At 37.6% G+C, this 17,400-nt stretch overlaps 1 protein-coding gene across 7 annotated transcripts in view; it reads right to left on the reverse strand.

Moving 5' to 3' along the window:
* Positions 1-17,400, reverse strand: part of LOC121647553 (suppressor of tumorigenicity 7 protein homolog) — a 70,576-nt gene that overhangs the window by 17,044 nt on the left and 36,132 nt on the right. For all 7 annotated transcript variants that reach the window (XM_041997078.1, XM_041997082.1, XM_041997076.1 and 4 more), the window contains 2 exons: positions 6,946-7,028; positions 5,351-5,510 (listed from right to left, as the gene is read on the reverse strand). In XM_041997078.1, coding sequence (XP_041853012.1) covers positions 5,351-5,510; positions 6,946-7,028 — 243 coding nt within the window. The remainder of the gene's footprint in view (positions 1-5,350; positions 5,511-6,945; positions 7,029-17,400) is intronic.

Here is a 17,400-nt window from a genome sequence, read left to right on the forward strand (position 1 = left end):
GGCAAAGTCAACCCTGAGCTGCTCTGCTCACTTCAAAGGTTCGACCGTGGTTTCTGCCATCTACCCTGCAGCTCACACTGCAGCTCATCCATCTCTCTGAGCTGAGGGCCAGAAAGCCTTGAAGCTCCTTTATGACCCAACACTTCAGCACAAACTCACTGCTGTCGGTAAACCTTCACAACACTCTGTTTCAGTAACCAACACTGAAGTCCAGGCTCTTTATGATGTAGGTATTTTCATTTAATAATTATTCTCTTAGGATTCAGAGGTTGTCAGGTTTATGGAAGAGTGACTTAATCGCTACAAAATCCTCTAAATTCATGTGAGAAATCAGCAGGATAACAGCTGCGGAAATATGACCTTTGGATGGAGATAGTGCAGATAGCTACAGTGTGTAAGAATTACTGCCATCTAGTGGTAAAGATGGGCATAAATAATTACTTCAAATGCAAAGCAATGTTTTGAATAGTTATCACAATTATTATGCGTAAGTAAATTTCCAATTTAATGTATAAAATCACCTCATATGTCTATTAGTTTTGTTTGTTTATATCTTATCATGCCAAAACAACAACAAAAAACTTATTTAACAACAAAGTAAAGTAACTTAGAAGTCTCATTCCAGCTACATCTTGTCTTCTGTGTAAAGAATAAATAAATTCTACATAATGGCTGGATTTCTCTCAGATGGAAAGACTACAGGACCTCTACCTGGACGTGGGAGGCTTCTTTCTGTAAACCGCAGAATAGCTGCTGTTTGTTTGGGACATAAATAATACAATAGTGAAAAGAAATAAGACGTATATCTGGAATTAGATGCTGTTTATTCTATGGACTATGACTATTGCACACTGACAACTGAAAGCCGTGGACCTCATGCCAGGGCGATTATGTTTGAACAGCGAAACCATGCGTCACAAAAGATGTATTTAGTTTTTTTTTCTTATCTGTATAACATAACGTTCACTGAACGCGTCGCGTTATGCTGTAAGACCAACCCGAGTCGTACAAAATCACAAAATAGCAAATGACACGGTAACATTTCGTTTTATTAAGTTAGATAACCATTAGTGTGATTTAACCAAACTACTGTGCATTTACCTTTACAGCAGCATAAAAAGCTGCTGGTTATCCAGGTGGTGAAACACACTGGATGTCTTTCCTCCTTCTCTGCAACCTTTTACATCCTGCTTTACAGGCTGGTGAGCCGTCCTCCACAATGACACCTTGGCCATCTTTTTTTCTTTTTTAATTTGTTATTATACAAAAACAAAAACAAAATCTGACAAGCATGTCTTAATCTGTTTATTTGGAGGGAAAAACTCTTCCTCTGCCGTGGTGTCCCACTCAGGCTGCCTCTTCTGCAACCCTGACGGAACCAAAACAAAGCAAGACAAGCGGAAACGCGTGGAAGTGGTGGAACGTTTTTTTCGTTCCGTGTGGAACTTGCGCCAATCCGCTGATACAGTTCAAACAAACTATTTTATATAAAGTGACAATTTTAAAGGGTCTTTACGATTAATTAAACATAGCGTTAATTAACGCGATTAAAAGTAAAATTAAATAATTATGACATCCCTGGTTGTAAATGGATGGTGGCCGTCGGTGGCCAAAATTCTGGGTCAAAAGCTCATACTGCAGTTTTAAAGCTCAGAGTTCTCACTTCACACACAAAGTTGTTTGTCCATTCAGAGACACCGTAGTAGCAATGGTGGCACAAATATGGCAGTTGCCATGTATGTTGACCCACAGCAAGTAGATATCCTGTAAATGGCTCCTTCTAAAAGAATAGATAGTGATTAAATATAAACAGAAACACAGTTTTCAATAATATATTCAATTTTTCTGTCACTGACCTTTGATTTCATACACAGTACACCTTTAAAGACCGGATTACTGAGCAGTCAGCAGTAATCTAGGCGTGTCTAAAGTAGAACTATTGTCCACGTGTACACAGCTATTTCAGCAGATGCAAAGTTTACTTTGCTTTTTGTGTCTTAACCACATGCAAACATTGTTTTGTGCACTGAAAATTATCTTTTAGTAAAACACGCCAGAGTGGAGCTTTTTTACCGGCATGGATGTGCAGTTTGTGTGTGGACGGGATAAACAAGGTTTTTGGCTCGTAACATCACAATATGGCAACAGTCACACTGCAGGTCTTAATCATAAATTACGATTTTTTGCTGGGATCGGATTGTTGCTCATGTGGTTGTTATTACATCAATGGAGCCTCCATCACACTCCACTATGAACAGTCCACTGTCCTGAAGTGACCCCCGTGTGCAGATGATGCTGTGTTTACAGAGGTAAATATGGACGCTACACATCAGTGTGTATTTATCCATTCAAAGTTACTGTACTACCACAGCCAAGAACATGATATAATATTGTTCCATCCATGCTTGATGTGGTCACGTTGAGCCTCCTCTGGTGTAAAACTGTGATGTTTATCTCACTTCAGTGACATAACAGTCTAATAAAATGCGACTTGGTCGTTCAGACGGAGATCACTTTGAAGAGTGTCAGCATTGCTGTACAGTAATAGAGTTCATACATTTTCTATACTGTTTATTCCAATTCAGGAGTTATAGTTGTTTTGTAATAATCGAGATTTAAAAGTAAAAAATATTAATTAAAAAAACATTTTAAAAATTAAAAAGAAACTATCATATGAAAAACATTTGATACTATCTCTCAAGAGATAATTTGAACGCTGTCAGGTTTTATGGCTTTAACAGATCAACTGGTTATAACAAGCTAACATACCAACAGTTCTCTGTGACAAAAGGAAAAAAATCAATAAAGCAAAACTTCATTTCATCCTAGCACCTATTCCTTCAAAATAAAACATTTCATCCAAACTTGTCTTCAACGTCTGCTGCAACACACACATTAAACCTGCAAAAATCTCAGACTTAAATGGAGTTTCACACAGAGTTGATTCATTATCAGAAAATTAGAGGATTAGTACATTTGAAAAAATTAAACTGCCTTCCTTCTTTTGACCATGGCTTGTTCATTTTAATTCAGCACAATCTTAATTAAATTTTGTCAGACACACATACATAAAAACAAATAAATAAATAAAAGAAATCAGTGGCAGAATCCTCTGGAGGAAACTAGCAGAGATTAAAGTGAGTGGGTGGAGTTACTCATCACTGCAACTTTAAGCTGCTGCTGCTGCAGCATTCCCAAAACATCCAGTAAAACTTACTACTCCTAAGTCCGGATGAGTCACCTCATATAAACCGCAATTTGGAAAATTATGTAGGATTAATATTTTCTCATGTCATCCAAATTTTTTCCAGTGGAATTATTCATCAGTAAGACATTTATGCTTCTTAAATAACTGAATTCACGAGGAAGAGTGAGAGCATCCATCGGATTAACCACGATCAAAGCGTCACAATGTACAACGGACGCCGAGGTGACCGAAGGACACCAACCAAATTTTTTACAATCCCATCAAGAGTTTGACAGTTAGGTATGACTGCATATCAGGGTTGTCTTTTTTAATAGGAGTTTTCTTTTTATTTCCCTCTTTTAAAATAGAGAGTTTTTGGCGTGCAGTGAGGAGCTCCAGGCCAGGACTTGAACCCAGGCCAGCTGCACTGAGGAGCTAATATTAAGCTAAGATGAGCTAAATATCATTAAAATGATTTGTTCACCCTATTACAATCATTTGGCTCTGTAATGTAATGTTAATTCTTAAGCTAAGGATGATAAAACATTGATGTAAAGGTAACTTAGGAACATTTTTTATATCTGGCAATCATTTTACAAACTTTAACTAATTGTAATTTATTTACCTTACATTTTCTGTATTGCTGAATCCCCCCTTTTAATTTTTTTCTTGTTTTTATACTTAATTTTCCTTTATTATACTTTCATAATAATAATAATAATAATAATATTAAAGTTGCGAGCGACATCCATCGGGTCCGAGCCTCTTGACCCCGACACCCGTCTCATACACCTTTTCGTAGCATGTTAGGTAACCTGCTAACATCGTATGTGACATGGTAAAACGTGCAGCTGGGAATCTGAAATGTTGATATACCTAGTTAGCATTTTTTGCTAGCATGCTAACATGCTATGTTGCCATGGCAACAGGTGTTGTAATGTGTTAGGGACCCAAGAAGTATGAATACTGTCAACTTTCATGGCGAGAAGGCTTTTTTCCGTCGGTTGCCACGGTAACACGCTTTTTCCTATTAGAAAGATTTGAATAGCATTTGGTCCCCAACTTGTCAGGAAGCGTCCCACCAAGTTTGGAGTCACTCGCACGAATCCCCTCAGACTAGTTCGTTCAAATACGATGCGTGTAAACTGAAAAAAATGGAGAAAAAATGGCCGTAAACTCCAAGATGGCGGGTACCCCGTTGCCATGGCAACAGGTCTTCGATTGACTTTTTTGCTCAAGTCGGGGTGTTACACGTATGTGCCAAGTTTCGTCTTCCTACGTCGAAGTAGACGTTCAGGACCCCATTCATTTGGGGTTTTTAGTTTTTTCAAGGTGGCGCTGTTGAGCCATTTTTGCATTGAAGTGTATGCGGACCTTAGAATATTGCAATTTTCGCCGGGCTTGACGTGTGTGCCAAATTTCACAACTTTTCATGGGTGTTTAGGGGGTCATATTTGGCCTCAAAGCACTTAGAAGGAGGAGGAGGAGAATAAACATTTCAACAACAATAGGGTCCTTCCATACTTCCTATGGCTCGGACCCTAAATAATAATAATATTTATGACTTTCACACTTTTTTTCTTTATTGATCTGAGAAAAAAACAAAGAAAAAAATGAGGAACATTTAAACACAACCTGTTATATTAAGTAACTCTGAAAGGTTGTTTGTGACGGAGTCTGTGCTAGAGGCTTATTCTGGGATGTCCAATTCCAGTCCTTGAGGGCCACTATCCTGTAGGTATTAGATATTTTTAACAAACATGATTAAAAAGAAATGGTTCTCCAACATCATGTTGTCAGGCTCCATTAATCTGAATCAGATGTTGAAGCAGGAAAAGTTTAAAACCTGCAGGAAAGCAACAGCTGTTGACACCCAGAATTTGACACATCTGTTCTAGACTTAAGGCCACAAACGTGAGGGAAAATAACGAGTTAAGTAAATCTGATGCATCAGGCAGAGTAATATGTGTCATGTATCAGCTAATTGTGGAGCTGCTCTGCAGGCGTCAAGAATAAAGTGCATTTTATGGTTTGATAGAAGCATCAGTCTAATTTCTGCGCTCAGAAATAAACATGTAAACCAAAATTATTTTAGCAGAAGGTTTGTGCACCCCAACAGTCATGAAATGTGAAGATAGATGGTATAAATGTGTGAGATCTTACCAGACACACTTTGCCGATTAGAGTCAGCCTCCCCATTACTGGTGTTTGAGTTGCTGGGAGAGGTGCTGTCCACTCCACCCAGCAGGGGGCGCAAGTGGCTTACAGACACCTGCTCTATGAAGGAGGTCCCGTACTTCCTGAAATACCACCACTCAAAGATCTGAGAGGGGGAGCAGAGAAAGAAAGAGACTTCACTTTTAAAAACATGCTACTGGACTGAGCTGAGTTCAGTAAATACAGCAGCAGAAAAGATTAGTTTCACTGTTTTCAGAGCTGATTTAACTGGTTTGCAGGACACAAATACAAAGCTAAACACATCTGCAAACCTGTAGGTAACTGAGAAAACACCTCACCAACTTAACACCTTGAGCAGTGTTTAGTGACTCAATTCCTCATTTTCCCATCTTATAAAACACCAGATAAACACCATCTGCATGACCAATCAAGCTTATAATCTGAATACTTGTGTCCATAAACACATGGCTACTGTCTGTTTTCAATTCAGATCTTTGCTGCTGCTGCATTAAATCAGTGTAGATCCATGTATGGTTACACCCCCTAGAGTTTAATAACATTAAAAACAGTGCTGCTCTAAATACCATAAAGTTTTTCTTTGTTTTGTGATAACTGGACAGAAAACATTAAGTATTTACATGTATCTAGTTCTGATGACTGAATATGACACAAACATTGACGTTTATTCATGAGAACTATTTTCCTACAAACACAGGATGCTTTCTGGCCAAGCTTGAGGGAGGAAATTATTTAAAAATTTTCACAGAGTTGTTTAAGAGTCCTTGGGTGAAAATCCACCTAAATTCAGCATAAGCATCTATTCCAATTACAAAACAACGCACATCATCGCCTCAGAGAAACCAACTGGCTTCAACGTTTCTTCATGATTTCACAGAGCTTGTGCAAAGCTCAACACCATTTCCAAGCAACCCACGCAACTTGGCTAATAGCCCGGAGGGAAGAGAGAGAGAGAGAGAGAGAGAGAGAGAGAGTTAATTAAAAGAGGGGCTATTTTAAACTACAGACCAAACACTGCAGCAGAGTTTGTTACTGTGGGGAGACCTGAAAGCGATGTGGTAGTTGGATCCACTAGTGTTTAATGCACAACGATGAAGAGTCCTATTCAGATCTGTACCCCCATCCCACGCAAAACAGACCCAAATGTGTTCTCAGTAGTCTAAAAGGCAAATAAATTATAAAAGGTCTGCTGCATAGTGCAACAGGCTATTAGACAGTGTGAAAGGAGGGGGCGACTTTTTCCAGCTCATCTTATGAAAAACCATGAGTGCCGATTTCTTCTCATTACAAGTTCTGGTGGCCTCTGAACCTGTGATTAAAGTTCTAACAGATTACATCTTACTCTTCTAAAGTCACTGAGGGAGCCAATGGTGTCTAAACGAATTTTCCCTTTAACATGATGAATGAGAATGTCAACTAAATGCACAGTCATGAACCATAAAATGCCATTTTTGTCTCTGGGTATGGAAAGATATACCTCTCTTTTTAGGCAATATTTTTTTCCAAATCAGTAAATTATGGCCAGCTGAGTCATTAAAAGGCTACAAATAGGCAGATCTTACCAATATGAGTCCTGATATGAGGGACGAGGTGCCTGTTAGAGCCACGTAGAACTTGGGCGTCAGAGTGTTGAGAAACATGCTTACTGCAGAAAAGACAAAAAGAATAACGGTTAGTACTTAATATTCAGATAAAGTCTCTTGTCGATGCTAAACAGACACATTTTTGAAGATATACTGGTAGAGTCAAATGCAGAATCTCCATTTAGGAAAGAAATGGGTCAAGTCTGTAGAGAAGACTGTTTGAAAAACATCAAAAAGACCCAAGATTCAAGGACATTTGTGATTCTAGTGCATGAAATGATTCATGCAGAAAGACATCATTCACATGCAGTGTTTGGCATTTCCCAGAGAGCCCTGCTGCTCAGACGTGAAATTACACAACACCAGGGGACCAGGGTAGGCTTTAACTACAGAGTGAGGATGTACTGCAGATACAAAATCAGAGTGCAAACCAATCCTCACTCATCAGAGACCATATTCAAAAATAGATTTCCAAATTCTGCAAAGAAAATGGGACTTACAGCACAAAAAACACCATGCTGCAACATGAATGTTGAAATGATTATTAAAGTTAAATAAATAGTGTGTTTTTCCCAGCCAGGCTATAATTATCAGCTGAGTAAGCATCATTAAACTTTTCCTACAGAAGATTGCACTGACTTGATGTGAAACATCAACTTCTCTAAGCAGTTAGTTTAACTCAAATTTAATACTTTCATCTTTAGATGTGAGTAAGCGATCCTAAATGTAGGGCTATTTCTTGGTAACAACAGCCACAGCGTAATTAAAAACACTTTCTGGACATCCACCATCAGTGTTTCTAAGAAGGGGTGTGGGCAAATAATCAAGTTTCAGCAAACCAAATGAGCAAGATTCTGAGTGGATTTACAAATATGGAAAAACACGTTTTGAAACACAAATGGTTCTCTGAAGCATCTTTGGAGCTAAGATTGTGTCTCCAGTTATAATTTTTAGGTGAACAACATTTTCTGTGAACAGTTGTTTGGTCCAAAGCAAAGTCAGTGTCTGCAGTTAACAGATATGGCTCCTTTTTTCCTGTCATGTTCAACTTAAACATCTGCTACAGATTCACTTTCTCCGTCCATTTTTCACCATTTAACATCTCCAATATGACAGTTGCCCGGCTCGAAACGTGGCCTAGGCTATTTAAACCAGCACTGTGGTACAAAACAAACTCATATCAATACAAAAATAAAAAACAATTTCCAGTATGAACCCCATTTCTTGATTGAAATTCACAGTTGTGGCAGATATGTTTTGTTAGGCCACATCACACTGGGTATGCCTCATGAGCAAAGTCTTTTGTCCTTTATTACAAATAAGGGCGGGTCAACCAGACGGATAAAACTGTGTGTGAGCACAAAAGCAGAAATGTGCTACACATTCTTGTCAGATTTATAACACAGTGCAAACATCACAAGCCATGCTTCCACTCCCACTTTTTAGCCACAAATTGGATGCAGACAGTCCCCTAATTAATCATTTGAATATAAACAGTGTTTGTACTGCAACTATGACACGGAAAGCAACGACAAAGCAGCAGCAAGAAACTAATCAGTGAAATGTTTTATCTGGATGTCTCAGTTTTGAAATAAGAAACAAAACAAAAACTAGTGAAGAGTAACAGAAAGGTTTGGCTCTGTAAAGTCAGAGCAAAAGACCCGCAAAGATAAATAAGAAATGGTGCAATTATAATAAATAAAAACACACAGCTCACATTGAATCTGGGGATGTCATGATGATTTGATTCTACAATTAATCACAATATTAGGCATCATGAATAATTAACTGTAAAGATCCCTCAATGCTGTCACTTTCCAAAGAACAATATACCTCAATCATTGCTTTGTTTTCATTCCATGTGAGTTGCAGAAGAAACGAGCTGGAGTGGGATAGTAGAGGAAGAGTTATTCTCTCCAAAGAAATGGATTAAGTCATCCTTAAAAAACATGACCAAGCTGTCACTGTAGAGGATGCTTCAGCAGCCAGTAAGGCCACATCCTCAAAAAACAAAGCTATTAATTTCTTTTTAAATAAAAGGTTTTCATACAAAATGTTTTCCCAGAAAGGTGTACGTCCACACAATTCCAGGGAAAACGCTGTAGTATTAATGCCAGGCGCTGTGGTGCTGCCACAAATGCTGAGAAGAAGACATGAAGGATGAACACATGCAAAACAAAGGCAATAAAAAAGCAGCAGCAGCAGAAGAGGGAGGTCTGCGCTAGTGCTTTAACACAGACATGGTTCTGGTTCTAGTAACAGTTTTATTCTCAGGTCTCAGAAACTTGATGCTTTCTGGTGAACCAGCATTCGTTCATACCAGTTTAACCAGAACCAAAGTGGGCAGACTTTACTACGCAGGAGTAAACATAAACAGCTTGTAAATATTGTCCTGAAAATTGATGGTTAAGTTGTCAGGCTTCATTACAACCACTGGTTTCCCAAACAACAACACTAGTCTATGTTCAGACGACTGAGTAACTTTCATTAGATGTTAGATGTCAAGAAATCGGTGGAGCGGAGTGGAGTGGTACTTGGTCGGCTTTTTTGGTGGTTGCTGCTGCATCGGTTGTAGCTGGTCTTATTTCTGAAGGTTATTGATTATTTGGTCTGGAGTTCGTTGTTTTTTTAAAACTTTATTATAACAGGACTTGACAGCCAGTGCTGTGAAAGGGTTCTGGGACGATTGTGTCATTGAACCATAAAAATATGAGTCTACGTTGTTCATACAGAAACGAACAGACTGTTGTTTGCATAGCTATGCTCTTTGCGAACCGTTTCAGAATAGAAGCAGTTTCAGACTTCAGAAACGCCGGCTCTGTGTGGACGAAACATCCAAACAATAAACAACTGGAGCAGATTCATCTCAACTTGTCTGTGTTGATAATATTGTTATAAAAATGTTGCAGGAACGTGTTGAGCATGTTTCACCACCTGCAGGATAAGCACCAGCTTTGTAAATGTTCAGTACCGGGGTTAAATGACGTTAATGTTTAGCTAATGTGCTGTTTAAATTAAATATTGTATAATTTGTGATCTTATAATTGTGTACCAAAGTCCACTAGTGTTGCTTTATGCTGGCTCACCTCCTCCTCATTCTCTTCTACCTCCTTTCTTTTCTTTTAACCACTGTCAGACCACTGCCACATTTTTATTTATCTTTCTACACGGCACTTATTTTAATTTTATTTTATTCCTAATTCAGCTGCACTTTGTTCAGGCAGCAGCTTGCAACAACACCATATAAAGTAAGCACAAAGCCAATGGATGTACAGTACGTTATGGAATAGTGTTCATGGGAAATGTAGTGACAGCACTGCATGACAAAACTGAAATGATTTACTTTAGTCGTCACCTGCTTGACTGGACAGTAAGTATCCATTTATACCTGCCAGAATAAATTTTTTCTCATGTTTGGTGGATTGGCAGGTGTTTATTCAGAGCCCTGATTATCAGAATAATTACTAAAAATAATCAGAATTGTGTCAAATCATTGCAATCAGAGTATATTTTTAAAACTAACAAAGAGAAAAGCTAAGTACTACATATTATCTGTTCTTTCAACTGCTCGAAAACTATACTGTATGAAGATCATCTGAGGTTTACACATTCCATCTACACTTTTCTCAAATACCAGTCGTAGTGAAGGAGTCGGTTGCCACCCTTGTGTTTTTCAACTCATCTGCTCTGTAAATGTGAAGTTAACACAAACCAAATCGTAAACTGCATCTTATTAACAAAAGTCTGGTAGTCTGCCAAAGACTGGTCCAATTCTTTGCTGTAGAAAACTATGCTATATTTTAGTGGAGAGGGGGTTATGGTATGTTAATTCCTATTATCAGCCTCATGGAGGCTGGAAGGAGACAAAAGACGCCACACTCAGATGAAGCCCCGCCTCATAGACACACAGAAACACAGACACATGCACAAACTAAGTGCAGCTGGATAGCTATTCATTGCTGTGAAGTGGAGGCTCTCGTCCCAACAGAAAAGGTCTTTCAGATAAGCTTGTAGTGAAGCAGACCTTACAGCTGCCATCGGCCAGCACTCAAGAGGACACTGCTGCCTGGCTCACAATTAATTCTTCAACAAGTCAGTTTATCAGCCACGAATAACGTTTCACATTTGCTCATATTCACATAAACCAATCAGTGAGTCCAACTTGAGCGTCAAATACTTAACTTCCAAACCTCCAGCTGTGTCTGTCTCTTCTAACAGTTTCATTTTTTGCCTTTTATAGCTCTTTTTTTTTTATCAGTATGCAGGGACAGAAATCTAGACGGCCAACTAAATTATGCAAATCTTTAAATACAAGAGCTGTTTTGGTTTCTTCCCTTTTGTCTGACAACAGCGTTATTTGCCGGTGCACATTTAGAAAAAAAAAAACCTGTATAAATGAATAAAATACTGCCACAATACTATTCTGAATTGATTAAGGATCCATCGATTGACACGAGACAATTTCACAGCTGATTTAACACAATCATTTCTATTCATTTCAACTCACAAAAGGCAACTAAAATATCAACATATAAACATATTAACATGAATCTATTCTTTTAACAAAAACAGTAGTACGTCTACACAGGACTGCTGCATGGTTACATTTAATAATTAAGTTCAACTCAAGCTGCGTTTAATGTTTAAAAATGGGGAACACGTACAATTGACCCCAATTTTATATTTAGTTGGCAAAAAAGAACTTCAGGAAACCAAGCTCTTCCCCCCAATATCAATCATGTTCTCTTTTTATCCACACCGGACCAAATATCACTACCTGTTGCAGGTAGGCAACCATCATGTCAGAAAGCAGAACAGTTCTGCAGACTAAAGGCCTGTTTATGCTCGATGCAGAAGACAAATACACATGTAATTTGGTCCTTTTTCAGGGAGCTTAGCTATCCGTCACTTAACACAGAAGATGGAGAAATGCCACAGCAGTGCTGAGCAGAACAGCTGACATGCGAGCAGGGAAAGAAACAAACCAGAGAAGAAGAGGAGGACCAAGAAGGGAACAAAAAAACCAGACGGATGGAGAACAACTGTAGAAATTGAAGAAAGGCTACATGCGATATGTTTAAGGTGTGTTGGGCGCTTGGAAAAAACTTTATAGCGATGCATTACCGTCACCAAACGATGTCTGAAACTGACGCTGGCTCACAGGAGTGAACGTGGCGCTGGCCACTTGTGGAGGATTTGACTTGACAACCATGGCAACATCTGAAATGGACTTTGCCATTTACTCATGTAAGACAGCATAATTAGGCCTTAACAGTGTACTGGTCACCCTTATGGTTTTGTTTTACATACAAATTTGTAGATTTTCTTTAAATTTTCTCATTAATAACATGGCATCATTTTAGGTTATTTTTCTGTGACATAAATAATAAAAATGACTGACTCAGTGTTTTTAACAAACTATATTGAATTGAGGTGTGTATTAAACTGTAAATGTTGTGTACAATGCTCATGTATTTATGTAACATGCAAAGAGAAATGTGAAAAGAAAAAAACAACCCTTTCTCAGGTGACTTAAGCCATGTTTCTAGTTCTGCTCTAATTTTATTGCACAGTCACAAAAGACAAGACATTACTAGTTCAATGAACAAAATATCTGTAGGAATGCTGGGGTTAAATCACCCTTTGTGTATATCACAAGTTAACTTCGGCAACATTTCTTCCATCCATGCTCTGTGTTTCCCTACCATTATATCAGAGGTACCTGCGTCCCGTGCAGCTTGATCTCTTAACCAATTTTTTTTTCCTCCCCATCCACGTAACACCTAACTAAAGACATGTTGTTCCTTTCCCTTCAGTTCACTCTCTGTACCTAGCACAAACTACAGGATCACCACAGGGTTGTTCTCCTGTACTCTTGTCAGGAAATATGTAACCTAATATAAAAAAAATCAGCTCAATTAAAAAAACAAAAACAAAATAATGTGTGTTTAGGATCATTTCCCTTTGGCCTCTTTTGCAGCTGCTACTCCATTGAATTAAAGTATTTAAGCAGTTAAGCAGAAAGGTAGGAGAGCAGCATGATGAATTAAAGGGACAAATTGAATCAGACAGATTGAGGACTAAATGTCACTGGAGACAACAGGAGACATGACCTTTACTGAAAAGGGGACGGTGGGCATACTGCTGACCTGACTGCATTAATAAAGGACACACACTGAGACAACCCCTTGACCATGAACTGGTTCATGGACAAAGTGCAGTGCAGTTAAATCTGCAACACATATTTAGCCAAACTCTGACATGTGTCTCGATTTAATCGGTGTACCAGAACTTATGCACTGACAAACGTTCAGTGTTGTTTGGAAGGCAAACTGCGATGAAATGTGTTAACATTTTTTAACACATTCATTTTTTTTGTAATTATTAATATTAAAAGTCCCACCCCAATATATAAGAATATTTAAAAGATGCCTTTTAAAGATATCTTTATATGTACAGTTTTAACTTGCATCTTCATATTTCAAACTGTAACAAAATCTACAGGTACAAATTAAATCTACAAGCATGGATTAGTTCTGAAAATAATAGAAAATAAAATATTACTAGTCAGAGATTATAAGTATGTAAAAGTTATTTATATAGCACTTCTCACAGATAAACTGCAAAGTGCTTTACAACATATTCGTCGCACGTTTTACATGTTCACTCAAGGAACCAATCAGATTTCTGTAATCACTAACCAGTCACAGACAAGGGGGTTAAGATTCTTTGTCTACAATCAAACTTTACATAATATGGAAAAGTACCGCTAAGACCATCCGACTGATGTCAGCAACTGTTACAGCTCCCTAAAGCTGAATCGGTTTAGGTAAACTCAAAGGTTTCTTTCTGGAGATGAAAAACATGTCTCTATTATCAACTAATTCTTCTAAAGGTGCTTTCGATTTGTACTCAGAAGTCAGATTTTCTGAGTTCCCAGCTGGAAATACAACGCGAACACCCCTTGAAGTTGGATATCCAAGTGAGGGAAAACTCACCAACCCCGACTTCACCTAATAAAGATGGCTGCCCGACAAACCAGCGGTTTATACCTGCATAAATATGATCTACACTAAACATAAACAAGCTGCACACATGAGAAACTACACCAAAACAACCACTGTCCTTTCCATGAAGAAAATCTCGTTCACAATTTCTCTTACAGAATACAATTAATTCCTGGTTTACCTTCGGCGTCTTGTGGTAATTTCTACATACTGCCTCAATAATGTTCTGTAAAGAGAAAACGTGAGCAAAGCGAGCATATTGGTGGCATACATAGTGGTTTAGCTAATTTTCTGCAAGAATACTGTTAGCTAAGATGTGATGTCATTCCCAGATCCGACTTCCCAGTTCAGACAAATCATCAAATCAAAAGGGTTTTGTTTGTTTGTTTTTTTTTTAATCTATAAACCAACTTAACTTTTAGGAGCAGCAGTACTTTTCCACATGATGCAAAGTTTGGCTGTGGACACACAGGACCTCCACCCTCTTTTTGTCCATGATTGGTTTGGTTAGGGATTAGAGAAATCTGACTGGTTCTTGAATAGGAAAGAAAAATGTGGGACAAATGTTTTGTACTTGTAAAACTGACTTGTATTTTCAGTGTCACAGCTTAAACATTTACTTACCAGGTTATCAGAATAAAATTAAATCAGTTATACAAAACAAAAATACTATACACTCAACAAGTAAGTATCTAAAAAATAGGGAAAAAAAGTATTTACAATACACACACACACACACACACAAAAAAAAAAAAAACAGATAAAAATTTTGAAGCAAAATATAGAAAATAAAGGATTTGAGATGTAATGTCCCTACCCTAGCTTCATAAGACTCCAACTGGCAGACTACTGCTCATCAATAAGATTAATCCATTTAAATTATGTGTCCAATTACTTCTGACCAACTGCCAAAATTCTGTTTCTGTAATTTTGAATCAAGAAGAAATTTTTAAAATCAGAAACCCCAAAATCAGAATTAAATCTAAAAGTGTAAAATAAAAAAAAAGGTTCAGTACCCCTTATAACATTAATATTTATCTCAGTGTTTCTAGGCACAGGAGACATAAGCTTCTTTTCCATATTGATTGTGCCTTACAGGCTGGCTCAGAGGTGTATCGGTCGCCAATCAACTTCCACCCACCTCCATACTTTCACATATGACACGATACACAACAAAGGTGCATCAGTTCTGGGATTAAAAGATATACATGAAAGAGGCTCAAACAGAAAAAGACAAAGCTACACAAAAATGGATTAAGACCTGAATGTACGATGTACTGTAACACCAGTATTAAAATATTTAGTAGTTTAAACATACTGTTAATGAAACAGCTGCATTTACCTGCACAGCCATGTGTCTGGACTCCTTTTGAAATATAATGAAAGCAGTGATGCAGTGAAGAGTTTCACACTTCAAAGGAGCCACAGAGATACAGCAAGTCATCACCATGAAGTGTTGTAATACTCAGCAGCGCTGTAAACGCCATATTTATACACTTATGAGACGATTCCACCGTGTTTATGCTGACTTTATGTAAATGTGTTTAGCCTCTTAACAGCCTTTGTGGGTGTTAAGATTAATGAATGCATATTGAATTATACTGAATTATACTTTAATGACTGGAAATTAATCTAAAACATACAGGAGATGCAATCCTCAGGGGTGTGAACAGAAGGGAGACTGAATACTGATCAGATAACACTGCTATAAGAGTTAAATCAAGGTCAACATCAGCGGAAGGAATGTGTGAGTGGACGTGACACAAAGCTAGGAGTTCCTGTGGGCCACATGAGATGAAAGTCACTCCAGCTTTGTCATTCTTGCCTGAAATAGTGGTTGGCAGGGCCGATTAAGAGTGCCTAATAGCTTGGCTCATATGGCAAACTATGAGTGACTAGGCAGCTAGCAGAGCCTGTCTCAGTCTAACTACTGCTGCTGACCTTTAAGCAACAGCAATAGTTGCTAAGCTCATCTGTGTGCACCATAAAAGAACAAAAAGTATGTTTTGGAGCCATCATTTTGACATTTGTGCCCACACATAGTATTTCTTTAAAAAAAACGGAGCAAAAACAACAATTACTAACCCAAAAGTTTTCTTTACACGTCACATTACTGCATTTATTAGCATTAATGCAAAAATTATGTTCTTTAAATTCATCTTGAACACAATATAGTTTGTGTCTGTCAATCAAGGAAAAGGAAGGATAGAAAATCTCTATGGGTAACATTTACGAGGAAAATAAATTCCTGAAAGTCTGTCTGAAACACTTCTACACAAAGTGGTATTTTTGTCCTTAAGTATACAAATGCAAAGTGGTAAACGGTACCAGCTAGATAACACATACAGATAAGGACATATCTGCCCCCCCAAAAAACATAAAATTTCAGATTTTTTTTCATTCCAAACAAATTATTTAATCTATGATTTAATAAATGCTTAAAAACAAATTGCCAGGCTCAGTTATTGTAAACAACTTTACCACAGAATGAGTACAACTACTAGTTACAATGTCCAACTACCAGGGAGCTGGTTTCTAAGCTTTGAGAATAAATCTTTGAACATGTTTGACTTCACACTGCGTTATTTCAACTTAAAACATCAAGAAAAAAACAACACTTTTCCTTTCATAGTATTTGTACAAAAAATTTTTGAAAACACTGCATGACGTGAACATTTTGAACCACAAAAAGTTGGATTTTTCCAGCACAGCCTGTACCTTTAACTACGGGAGAATATTTTCTCCTAAAGCAAATGCTGGCTGTGCTTATTAAAGTAGGAAAAAAATAAATAAACTAAAAAAAAAAAAAAAAAAAATCATAAAAATAAATTGTTACAATGAACAATGAAATCATTTTATCACCCAGGCCTTCATTAAATCTGCAGAAAACTTTACATCTAAACAAATAAAGAAAAATAAGATATTCTCCTTAAGTTTAATTCAAATATTCCAAGACAAGTCCAAGAATTCCTGAATAAAATCCTGACTTAAAGAGGTTTGATTTTATGCCAAGGAAAAAGCAGAATAAAAAAAAAGGTTCCTTTTCCGGTTGTAACAACATTTCTGTCAAAGACGACGAAATGCAAAAGACAAACCTGAACGACTCTGACGATATGTTCACTCTATACCAATGAAGCGCCTGGAAACAGAAAAATAGTTTTTCTTTTCTTGCCAGTCGATGTTTGACAAAATCATGGCTGCAATGCCGAGAAGCGGGAGTTAAAACACTCAAAAGAGACTTGATTTTATTTTTTTCTTTCAACGCTGAATAAAAACCAAACAAAGAAAAACATCTAGGGCATCAACAAAAGATAAATACATGGCTTATTCGAGCTCTGCTCAACAAGCACCTATGTAAACACAGATATCAGTTACAGCTGGCATATCCCTCACACATACACACAAATACACAACTAAGACATTAAGC

Source organism: Melanotaenia boesemani, chromosome 10 (assembly GCF_017639745.1).
Source record: "Melanotaenia boesemani isolate fMelBoe1 chromosome 10, fMelBoe1.pri, whole genome shotgun sequence".
In the NCBI taxonomy this organism is placed as follows: Eukaryota; Metazoa; Chordata; class Actinopteri; order Atheriniformes; family Melanotaeniidae; genus Melanotaenia; species Melanotaenia boesemani.